We start from the raw sequence: 12,653 nt of genomic DNA on the forward strand, positions 1-12,653 counted from the left end.
CGAAGCCGCAATCGGCTTCGTTCCAGTATCCTAATCGTAAACACGGAAGCGACGTATACGTTTACTCGGCTGCCAATGGCGCCGGTTTTAAAATAATATACGGTATTCAGAATTGCCGTTTTCGGCGATCTGAATACATTGAAGTGTAAAGGCGGGGTGGGGGGTCTTTTAGACCCCCGATCCCTCTATAAAGAGTACCTGTCACCACCTATTACTGTCACAAGGGATGTTTACATTCCTTGTGACAGCAATAAAAGTGATCAAATTATTTTTTTTTTTTTAAAACAATTTAGTCATTTTAATATAAATAAAAAAAATAAAAAAATAAAAATAAAATTTTAAAGTGCCCCGCCATCCCCGCAAGCTCGCGAAGCAAAGAAAATGCATACGGAAGTCGCGCCCGCATATGTAAACGGTGTTCAAATCACACATGTGAGGTATCGCCGTGATCGTCAGAGTGAGAGCAATAATTCTAGCACTAGACCTCCACTGTAACGCAAACCTGATAACCGTACAAAAAAAAAATTTAAAGCGTCGCCTATTGAGATTTTTAGGTACCATACTTTGTCGTCAATCCACGAGTGCATGCAATTATAAAGTGTGACATGTTTGGTATCTATTTACTCGGCGTAACATTATCTTTCACATTATGCAAAAAAATTGGGCTAATTTTACTGTTTCGTTTTTTTTTTAAGTCATGAAAGTGTCCCTTTTCCAAAAAAGTTGCGTTTAAAACACCGCTGCGCAAATATCGTGTGACATAAAATATTGCAACAATCGCCGTTTTATTCTCTAGAGTCTCTGCTTAAAAAATATATATAATGTTTGGGGGTTCCAAGTAATTTTCTAGCAAAAAATATGGATTTTAACTTGTAAACACCAAATGCCAAAAATAGGCTTAGTCATGAAAGAGTTAATAAAGCTGTGGCCTTGCCCTTTCCAACCTAATGGCTGTAAGTGTCGTATTTAATGGGGTAAAGGGCAAGGGTGGTGGGGGTTTTGATCCCATGGTGTTACGTTGAGTGGGATCTAAGCCAATTGCGCCTCAGCAGTCAAGTGCCTACTGACTGTCTTATAGCCTACTGCACCTGCTGCCCTGCGCCACAATCCAGCCGGCATCGCTGTGCGCACAGACCTCTCATCTGCAACCGCCATCACCAGAACCAGGCACTCGTGCGACTCCAGGCTCTGTACCTCCTGTTACCTTATCAGGGGTACTGAGCCAGATGTGTAAAAGTTTGCCTTCCTCCCCACTTCAGGCTCCATCACCAGGTACATGACACAGGCCACAGGCCTACATGGTGTTGGTCAGCGGTGACCCGTTCCCCTACCTGAACTACCAGGCCCCACCCATAGCTGGTATTAAAAGGGCACTGACTCCACCCACTACATCACCAGAGGAGTGGCAACAAATAAACACACGGGTCAGGATCTGCAAACTACATATTTATACACAAAGAAGAATAAATATAATTACCTTCTTAAGATTTATCAGTGTATCTTTTTGTTAATTTTGGATTCTAGCATTCATAAATAAATTCTGACTTTTTTGTTTTGGACCCAAAGCTTTGATATCTATCAGTATTCAGTTTTGTCTGTTTTCTTCCCTAGACATGAAGGGTAAAGTCTTCGTCTTCCCCAAAGAATCCAACACTTCTCATGTCATTCTAAGACCTACAATTACAGAGCCATTGGAGAAAGTCAGCGTCTGTCTACGTTCCTACAGCGAGCTTTCCCGTCCCTATTCTTTGTTCTCTATGGCTACTCCAAGATACGCAGATGCCTTTTATATCTACTTTGAGCCTCCGTACAACTATCAGGTATTAATAAATGATATATCAGGTGCTTTTACACCAATCTGGAAACCTTTTTACTGGAGGCACATCTGTGTGACCTGGGACAACAGCAATGAAGCTGGCCTCTATCTTTGGCTCAATGGAAAGCTCTCCTCTGAAAGGCCCTACATGAGAAATTATTATTATATTGGTTATTATATTGATGCTGAAAGCAGCATTGTTCTGGGACAGGACCAAGACTCTTTTAGTGGAGAGTTTCATGCTAAGCATTCATTGGTTGGTGAGATAAGTGACGTCCACATGTGGGATTACGTCCTGACTCAGGAAGACATCCAGAAGGTCCTCTCCGGTGATCTCCATGGAAATGTCATTAATTGGAAGTCCTTACGTTGTGACATTAAAGGGGAAGTTCTCGTCAAGCCCGAACCTCATCGTAAGTCTGTCATCTTACTATATATACCTTGTTAATTAATAAGATCCTTCAACTTTCAGTACAGAATTACAATGAAGAAGACTTGATGTGCCATGCACACCAGCAATGAGAGGTGACACTGACAATTATAAGTGAAAGATGGTCATAATACTGTAGGATTGTGACTTCGAAGACTGAGGTCCACCTTGAGTCCATTATCTCTTGTCTCAAACAGAATTATTATTTGCAGGTCATCATTTTTCTAATTTCTGAGTAATTTTAACCACTTCAGCCCCGGACCAATTGTCAGCCTAAGGACCAGAGGTCTTTTTACAATTTCGCACTGCACTGTTTAACTGGTAATTGCGCGGTCATGCAATGTTGAACCCAAACGAAATTTGCGTCCTTTTCTTCCCACAAATAGAGCTTTCTTTTGATGGTATTTGATTGCCTCTGCAAAATTTTTATTTTTTACGCTATAAAAGGAAAAAGACTGAAAATTAAAAAAAAATAGAAGATATTTTCTACATTTTGTTATAAGAAAAATCGAATGAACTAAATTTTAGTCATACATTTAGGCCAAAATGTATTCAGCCACATGTCTTTAGTAAAAAAAAAATTTCAATAATCGTATATTTATTGGTTTGCGCAAAAGTTATAGCGTCTACAAACTAGAGTACATTTTCTGGAATTTACACAGCTTTTAATTTATGACTGCCTATCTCATTTCTTGAGGTGCTAAAATGGCAAGGCAGTACAAACCCCCATCCCCCAAATGACCACATTTTGGAAAGTAGACACCCCAAGGAAATTGCTGAGGGGCATGTTGAGCCCATTGAATATATTTTTTTTTTTGTTCCAAGTGATTGAATAATGACACAAAAAATAAATAAATAAAGTTTACAAAAAGTTGTCACTAAATGATATATTGCTGACACATGCCATAGTTATATGTGGAATTGCACCCCAAAATATATTCTGCTGCTTCTCCCGAGTACGGGGATACCACATATGTGGGACTTTTTGGGAGCTTAGCCGCGTACGGCAGCCCGAAAACCAATCACTGCCTTCCGGATTTAAATATAAAATGCTACCAAAAAAACTGTTAGCGATCGCAGGGATCAGGCCTGACTCTGCGATCGCTGCAGTTATGTGTTTAGTGTTTTGTAAGTGACAGTGATCGATCGATACTGCACTTGGGTGGGCTGGGCGGAGGAGCAAAACGCAGGTGCCAGCAGGTATCTGGGCTGATCCCGCTAACAATGCGTTTTTTTGGAACCCTAAACTGCTGGGGACGCTAGTATAGATCTGATCAGATCAGATATTGATCTGTTCAGATTCTATACCACTACGGGAGGTTTATGCTTTGCGTGTGGGTGTTAGCGGTACTGGCACTAACCTAGCGCTGCCTGGGGCGACGCAGACCCTGACCCTAAAACCTAATTGATATCACCCGCCGGGTGATCAGGGGGTTAAACCTTTATTGGGTAATAAATGGTGGGTGGCCTGATGCTATAAAAAGCAAACTAACTAACCAGAGTCACCCGTAACACTTACACGGTGATCACTGGTGAAAGGGTTAACTAAGGGCAATCAGGGGTTTAAAATCTTTATTAGGTAGTATATGGGGGTCCCTGGTGCTATATAAAAACCTGACGGGGAACCTAAATAACTAACTGGCTAACCAGCGTCACCAGTGGCACTTATACTGTGATCGCTGGTGAAAGGGTTAACTAGGGCAATCAGGGGGTTAAAACCATTATTGGGTAGTATATGGGGGTACCTAGCGCTAAAAAAACATGGGGTGAACCTAAAAAAATAACTATCTACCTAGCGACACTAGTGACACTAATGCAGCGATCAGAAAAAACGATCGCTTAGTGACACTGGCAAAAGGGGATGAAAGGGTTAACTCTAGGGGCAATCAGGGGGTTAAAACCATTATTGGGTAGTATATGGGGGTACCTATCGGGGGGGGTGTGATCGGGGGGGATTTGTGTGCCTATGTGTACCTACATGTCAGTGTAGTGTTGATGCACTTACTATTGTGTTCTCCTCGCAGTCCGGTCAAAAAGACCACCCCGGGGAGAATGACATCACTTCCTCCCTGCCTGTGTTTACACTACACAGGCGGGGGAAGCTTCTCATTCGCCAGGAGCGATCGGGAGGGGATGGCCAGAAACCAACGGCCATCCCCTCATCCCGAATCGCTCCTGACGCAAAACGGACCGCCACAGCCAGCGGGAGGGGGTCCGAACGGACCCCCCACCCGCTGGAAGGCAAGCACGTACATGTACGTGCTTGTGCCTGTCGGTGCCATTGTGCTGACGTACATTGCCATGCGGCGGTCCTTAAGTGGTTAAAGGTTCCTTTAGTGGTTCTAAAGGCTGAAGGTATTTTACCTTCATGCATTCATTTTTACCTTCAGCCAAAGGCTCCTGCTGCTGTGTCTCGGCCAATGAAGAGGCAGCGACCCGCGAGAACTTCTACTCTCGTGCACATTGCTTTATCGGGATCGGGCTCAGCTGAGTATAATGGGGGGACTTCCCCATTATTATTCAGTGTATGCCCTCCTGATCCCCCCCGTGTATCAGTGTATGCCCTCCTGATCCCCCCCTGTGTATCAGTGTATGCCCTCCTGATCCCCCCAGTGTATCAGTGTATGCCCTCCTGATGCCCCTCCAGTGTATCAGTGTATGCCCTCCTGATCCCTCCCAGTGTATCAGTGTATGCCCTCCTGATCCCTCCCAGTGTGTCAGTGTATGCCCTCCTGATCCCCCCGTGTATCAGTGTATGCCCTCCTGATCCCCCCATGTATCAGTGTATGCCCTCCTGATCCCCCCGTGTATCAGTGTATGCCCTCCTGATCCCCCGTGTATCAGTGTATGCCCTCCTGATCCCCCGTGTATCAGTGTATGCCCTCCTGATCCCCCCGTGTATCAGTGTATGCCCTCCTGATCCCCCTGTGTATCAGTGTATGCCCTCCTGATCCCCCCCAGTGTATCAGTGTATGCCCTCCTGATCCCCCCGTGTATCAGTGTATGCCCTCCTGACCCCCCCAGTGTATCAGTGTATGCCCTCCTGATCCCCCCCAGTGTATGCCCTCCTGATCCCCCCCCCAGTGTATGCCCTCCTGATCCCCCCCAGTGCATGCCCTCCTGATCCCCCCCCAGTGTATGCCCTCCTGATCCCCCCCAGTGTATGCCCTCCTGATCCCCCCAGTGTATGCCCTCCTGATCCCCGCCCAGTGTATGCCCTCCCAATCCCCCCCTAGTGTATGCCCTCCCAATCCTCCCCCTAGTGTATGCCCTCGCGACCCCCCCTCCCCAGCATGTGCCCTACTGTTCCCTGCACACTGCCCTACATACTACTGACCTCTGTACACTAACTTACATACTACTTACCTCTGTACACTGTATTACATGGTATTATACATTACAATTCAGTTCCATAAGCAACACCTTATTTTCTGGCAGTGCCCCTCCCGAGACTAGACTCTGGATCTGCCCCTGTATAGAATATACGTAAACTGGTTGCTTACACCTACTCAAGGTTATAAAAAGGTACCTCATCCCTAGTAACAAGTGAACAAAACGTGTGGAAGTGGACTTTTTATAGGTACCAAATAATAACCATAAAAAATGTATTTAACCGCTTCAGCTCCGGACCAATAAACACCTTAAGGACCAGAGGTCTTTTTCCAATTTCGCACTGCGCTGCTTTAACTGGTAATTGCGCGGTCATGCAATATTGCACCCAAACGAAATTTGCGTCCTTTTCTTCCCACAAATAGAGCTTTATTTTGATGGTATTTGATTGCCTCTGCGATTTTTTTTTTTTGCGATATAAATGGAAAAAGAGCGAAAATTTTGAAAAAAAAAGATATTTTCTTCTTTTTGTTATAAGAAAAATCGAATAAACTAAATTTTAGTCATACATTGAGGGCAAAATTTATTCAGCCACATGTCTTTAGTAAAAAAAAATGGCAATAAGCGTATATTTTTTGGTTTGCGCAAAAGTTATAGCGTCTACAAACTAGAGTACATTTTCTGGAATTTACACAGCTTTTAATTTATGACTGCCTATCTAATTTCTTGAGGTGCTAAAATGGCAGGGCAGTACAACCCCCCCCCCCCCAAATGACCCCATTTTGGAAAGTAGACACCCCAAGGAAATTGCTGATGGGTATGTTGAGCCCATTGAATATTTTTTTTTTTTGTCCTAAGGGATTGAATAATGACAAAAAAAAAAAAATGATATATTGCTCACACATGCCATGGTTATATGTGGAATTGCACCCCAAAATATTTTCCGCTACTTCTCCCGAGTATGGGGATACCACATGTGTGGGACTTTTTGGGAGTCTAGTCGCGCACGGCACCCCGAAAACCAATCACCACCTTCAGGATTTCTAAGGGTGCAAATTTTTGATTTCACTCCTCACTACCTATCACAGTTTCGAAGGCCATAAAATGCCAAAATAGCACAAAACCCCCCAAAATGACCCCATTTTGGAAAGAAGACACCCCAAGCTATTTACTGAGAGGCATGTTGAGTCCATGGAATATTTTATATTTTGCCACAAGTTGCGGGAATATTACAAACTTTTTTTTTTTTGCACAAAGTTGTCACTAAATGATATATTGCTCACACATGCTATGGGCATATGTGAAATGACACCCCAAAATAAATTCTGCTGCTTCTCCTGAGTACGGGGATACCACATGTGTGGGACTTTTTGGGAGCCTAGCCGCGTACGGGACCCCGAAATCCAAGCACCGCCTTCAGGATTTCTAAGGGCATACATTTTTTATTTTACTCCTCACTACCTATCACTACCTATCACAGTTTTGAAGGCCATAAAATGCCAAGATGGCACAAAACCCCCCCCAAATGACCCCATTTTGGAAAGTAGACACCCCAAGCTATTTGCTGAGGGCCATGTTGAGACCATTGAATATTTTTTTTTTTTTGTCCCAAGGGATTGAATAATGACAAAAAATAAAAATAAATTTTTTTTTTTTACAAAAAGTTGTCACTAAATGATATATTGCTCACACATGCCATGATTATATGTGGAATTGCACCCCAAAATATATTCTGTTACTTCTCCCGAGTATGGGGATACCACATGTGTGGGACTTTTTGGGAGTCTAGTCGCGCACGGCACCCCGAAAACCAATCACCACCTTCAGGATTTCTAAGGGTGCAAATTTTTGATTTAACTCCTCACTACCTATCACAGTTTCGAAGGTCATAAAATGCCAAAATAGCACAAAACCCCCCAAAATGACCCCATTTTGGAAAGTAGACACCCCAAGCTATTTACTGAGAGGCATGTTGAGTCCATGGAATATTTTATATTTTGCCAAAAGTTGCGGGAATATTACAAACTTTTTTTTTTTGCACAAAGTTGTCACTAAATGATATATTGCTCACACATGCTATGGGCAAAAGTCAAATTACATCCCAAAATAAATTCTGCTGCTTCTCCCGAGTACGGGGATACCACATGTGGGGGACTTTTTTCGAAGCCTAGCCATGTACGGGACCCCGAAAACCAAGCACTGCCTTCCGAATTTAAATATAAAATGCTACCAAAAAAACTGTTAGCGATCGCAGGGATCAGGCCTGACTCTGCGATCGCTGCAGTTATGTGTTTAGTGTTTTGTAAGTGACAGTGATCGATCGATACTGCACTTGGGTGGGCTGGGCAGAGGGGCAAAACGCAGGTGCTAGCAGGTATCTGGGCTGATCCCGCTAACAATGCGTTTTTTTGGAACCCTGAACTGCTGGGGACGCTCGTATAGATCTGATCAGATATTGATCTGTTCAGATTCTATACCACTACAGGAGGTGTATGCTTTGCGCGTGGGTGTTAGCGGTACTGGCACTAACCTAGCGCTGCCTGGGGCGACGCAGACCCTGACCCTAAAACCTAATTGATATCACCCGCCGGTGATCAGGGGGTTAAACCTTTATTGGGTAATAAATGGTGGGTGCCCTGATGCTATAAAAAGCAAACTAACCAGAGTCACCCGTAACACTTATACGGTGATATCAGTGGTGAAAGGGTTAACTAGGGGCAATCAGGGGGTTCATATTTTTATTAGGTAGTATATGGGGGTCCCTGGCGCTATATAAAAACCTGACGGGGAACCTAAATAACTAACTGGCTAACCAGCGTCACCAGTGACACTTATACTGTGATCGCTGGTGAAAGGGTTAACTAGCGGCAATCAGGGGGTTAAAACCATTATTGGGTAGTATATCGGGGTACCTAGCGCTATAAAAACCTGGCGGTGAACCTAAAAAAATAACTAGCTACCTAGCGACAGTAGCGACACTGATGCAGCGATCAGAAAAATGATCGCTTAGTGACACTGGCAAAAGGGGGTGAAAGGGTTAACTAGGGGCAATCAGGATGTTAAAACCATTATTGGGTAGTATATCGGGGTACCTAGCGCTATAAAAACCTGGCGGTGAACCTAAAAAAATAACTAGCTACCTAGCGACAGTAGCGACACTAATGCAGTGATCAGAAAAATGATCGCTTAGTGACACTGGCAAAAGTGGGTTAAAGGGTTAACTAGGGGCAATCAGGATGTTAAAACCATTATTGGGTAGTATATCGGGGTACCTAGCGCTATAAAAACCTGGCGGTGAACCTAAAAAAATAACTAGCTACCTAGCGACAGTAGCGACACTGATGCAGCGATCAGAAAAATGATCGCTTAGTGACAGTGGCAAAAGGGGGTGAAAGGGTTAACTAGGGGCAATCAGGATGTTAAAACCATTATTGGGTAGTATATCGGGGTACCTAGTGCTATAAAAACCTGGCGGTGAACCTAAAAAAATAACTAGCTACCTAGCGACAGTAGCGACACGGATGTAGCGATCAGAAAAATGATCGCTTAGTGACAGTGGCAAAAGGGGGTGAAAGGGTTAACTAGGGGCAATCAGGATGTTAAAACCATTATTGGGTAGTATATCGGGGTCTGAAAAGTAAATTGAGCTTTGGCGCTAAAACCTAAATGGTGTATTAAAAATGCTAATACTCTGCAAATTACATGAAATGAAGCCCAATGTGGGAATTTCACAAATACACTATATACGTGATATTAAAAATATATGTGAATGAAAATGTGTATCCGTTATCTTACAAAACAACCATGCACAAGTGTGGTAAAAAATACAACTAATCTATCACAACTAAAAATATAAGTGCTTTGGTAAAAAGTGCTTATGCTCACATATATGAGCCAATACTTATACTCTAAAAAGTGACAATCAAAAAGGCATTGTGAAAATACCAAGTGAAAACATCAAAAAGATCATGTAATGTCCAATCCAAAATATATTATAATGTCCAACTAAAAATATTTGTTCAAAGTCGCATCATCTAGTTGCTGAAAAAACGCATAAGACTTTTATCAGATAGGAAGGTGAAGCAAGGTGACTGGTGTAAAAAAGGTTAAATTCCTCTCCGGTGCGCCACTCTGTGTTAGAGAAAAAATGTATATATGCGCTCACCAGACATTAAACCCTCAATGGGTTAACCAAGCAGTCACAGTATGAGCCACTGTGCAGCTCTCTCAGGGCTCTGCCACCGCTGTGCTGTGGGGATATTTTGCACTCTTCCTTCCGTGAATGGTCCGTTTAGCGTTTGTACATGAAGGGAAACAGAAGTACAACCATGGTGCAATATTGTTGTGTAAACGTACTATGTTTATTAAAATCAGTTTACTCACAAATTCCAAAAAGACAGATCGCTGTGAAATATGTTGCGCCGGCGTTACTGCTTGAATAGCAGTGTAAGGTGCACGTCCTAGGCCACGCCCTACGCGTTTCGTCAGAGCGACGTCATCTGGAGCGGCCATATTGGTGCACCTTCACGTTTATGTAGGGTGCAGTGCTCTTCTGCGCTTGCGCGATGTATTAGCGCCATTTTGATTGTGGGAATGCCCTATCCGAGCCGCTGTGTGTCTATACTGTATGCTCTCTTGTGACAGTACAAACGTGGGAAGACTCTTTACTTATTGTCAACCCAGGGTGTGCCGTCTTCTATTGTGTAACGGTCACAATAAAACCTTTGCCTTTATGTTTGTAATTGCGGACTCCGGGCATGGTAAAATATAATTATAAAGCACCGCAACCTACATAACTATTCCAGTATATTTATAAAAGGAATATCAACAATTATGCATGAATACAATTGGTATCTTCCAATATACTTATAAAAAAAGGTTAACAACTGTACATAAAAACAATTAGTAAAATTAATACAGTATATGTAAAAAATATATATAAAACATACAGAAAAGAAAGGAGAAAAAATTAAAATGTATAAGGACCAAATATATAAAATTTAATATAAAATTCAATATATTTAATAGTAATACCCTAACCAGCTGCATATTGCATGTGTTACCTGCAGGGCTCCCTGAATACAGGATTTTTATATGTTTATTTTCAATATAAATAGTAATAATAGTTAAAAACAAAAATACAAAAAACTATATGTCCACTATCATAGTGAATGGACATATTCCCCGGAAAAGGGGACAAGAGGAAAGAAAGAAACTAAAAGTGAAAAAATGTATATGTGTGCTACTATGCTCACACAAATTAGAAAAAAAAAAAAATTTTTTTACCAATAAGGTGAAATGAATGTAATGTGGGGAGATATTGATATCTGCTCATTTTAAAAAGCCTTATTTTAAAACATTTGTTAATAGGGCAAACTAGATAGAAAAAGTGCAATGAAAGGAAACTGGTAGTGAAGTTAAATGGGGAACTCAGTATATAGATATATACCTCATTTCAAGGCCTTGTATATGGCCTCACATGTTGCTAAACGTATCCTCCAGTAGGGGGCAGACTTTTTTCTGTGATGTCAAACAATTATTGGAAGGAAAACCTTCTAGGTTGTGGGTCGAATGTTATACTGTGATTTATTGGTTTTTTGGTCTATGTTAGTCCTGCCTTGAACCGGTAATGTATAGTTATGAGTTTAGACTGGGGGAGTTTTAAAAGTTCGTTAAGAAGCAATTCAAATCCAGCTCTACATTCATTCCCTGGGGTTGGAGGGTGTCTAAATTGTATATCCATTTGGTTTCATTTCTGGATATTTTGATGGTTTTGTCCTCACCTCTCCAGTGGGCCCTTACTTTGTCAATACCATAAAATGTCATCTGTCCTGGGTCACGATTATGGTAATCCCTAAAATGTCTGGAGACACTGTGATTGGGGTACCCTTTTTTGATATTCCTAATGTGTTCACCAATTCTAGTTTGGAGTTCTCTCGTAGTACGTCCCACATACTGTCTAGAACAGGGGCACTCTATAATGTAGGTGACATAAGTGCTTTTGCATGTAATGAGCTCATTTATTCTATATTCTTTTTTGTTTGAAGCTGACTGAAAAGTGGTTCTTTTCTTTTCAGTTTTTTTACTATTTTTACACGGGAGGCATTTACCGCACCTGAAAAAACCTTTCAGATTACCCCCTACTTTAATTTGTTTCGGGGGATCAATGGTGTTTTTAACAAGTTTGTTCCTCAATGTAGGTGCCCTTCTGTAAATAAATCGCGGTTTTTTTGGGAGGATATCTTTGAGTGTGTGATCTGCTTTCAAGATAGGCCAATGTTTCTTGATGATGGATTCCACCTCTTTATGTTGCCTATTGTATCCCGTGAGGAAAGCAACTGATAAGTTGTTAATTCTATCTCGTTTTTTATCTTCCAATAATTTGTTCCGTTCCATTTGTTTTATTTCGTTTTTGAGTTTGCGCAGGCCCCTTTCATCATATCCCTTATTTTTGAACCTTTCTATTATTATTTCCGCTTGTTGTTCATAGTCAGTGCTTCTGCTGCAGTTTCTGTAAAGTCGCATCAGTTGACCTTTTGGTATGTTCCCCAACCATTTAGCATGATGACAGCTATTTGTGGGAATGTAGCCGTTACGGTCGGTGGGTTTTTGAAGAAAGTGCGTGTGCCCAGTTTGTTTCCTTCCTTGTATATTTGTAGATCTAAGTAATCCACACTGTTGTTGTTGTAATTACCAGTAAATTTTATGTTGTAAATATTATTGTTGATCTCGTTGAAAAATTCTTGTAGTTGTTCTGCTGTGCCACCCCATATTATCACGATATCATCTATATACCGTCGGTACATTTTGAGGTTCTCCCTATGTACACCATATATTTGCTCTTCCTCCCATCTATTGAGAAATAAATTCGCTACACTGGGGGCATATTTAGCCCCCATGGCTACGCCTTTGATCTGATTATAGTATGTTCCCTTATACCAAAAATAATTGTGGTGCATTGCCATTTTAAGACCTTCCGTTAGGTATTGTATTTGCTCTTGTTTTAGGTCAGACATCTGTTGCAATGCCCACTCGACGCTACTGAGCCCATCCTCCTGTCTTATATTGGTGTATAAC

The 12,653-nt window shown here is 41.9% G+C and overlaps 1 protein-coding gene across 1 annotated transcript in view; it reads left to right on the forward strand.

Moving 5' to 3' along the window:
* Positions 1–1,590: 1,590 nt before the first annotated feature.
* LOC143962124 (serum amyloid P-component-like) overlaps positions 1,591–12,653 on the forward strand; it is a 29,249-nt gene continuing 18,186 nt past the window's right edge. The window contains exon 1 of the mRNA XM_077471448.1: positions 1,591–2,229. Coding sequence (XP_077327574.1) covers positions 1,614–2,229 — 616 coding nt within the window. The 5' untranslated portion in view covers positions 1,591–1,613. The remainder of the gene's footprint in view (positions 2,230–12,653) is intronic.

The sequence above is a fragment of the Lithobates pipiens genome, unplaced genomic scaffold (assembly GCF_037356315.1).
Source record: "Lithobates pipiens isolate NorthernLeopardFrog02 unplaced genomic scaffold, aLitPip1_a1.2 Scaffold_8, whole genome shotgun sequence".
NCBI lineage: Eukaryota > Metazoa > Chordata > Amphibia > Anura > Ranidae > Lithobates > Lithobates pipiens.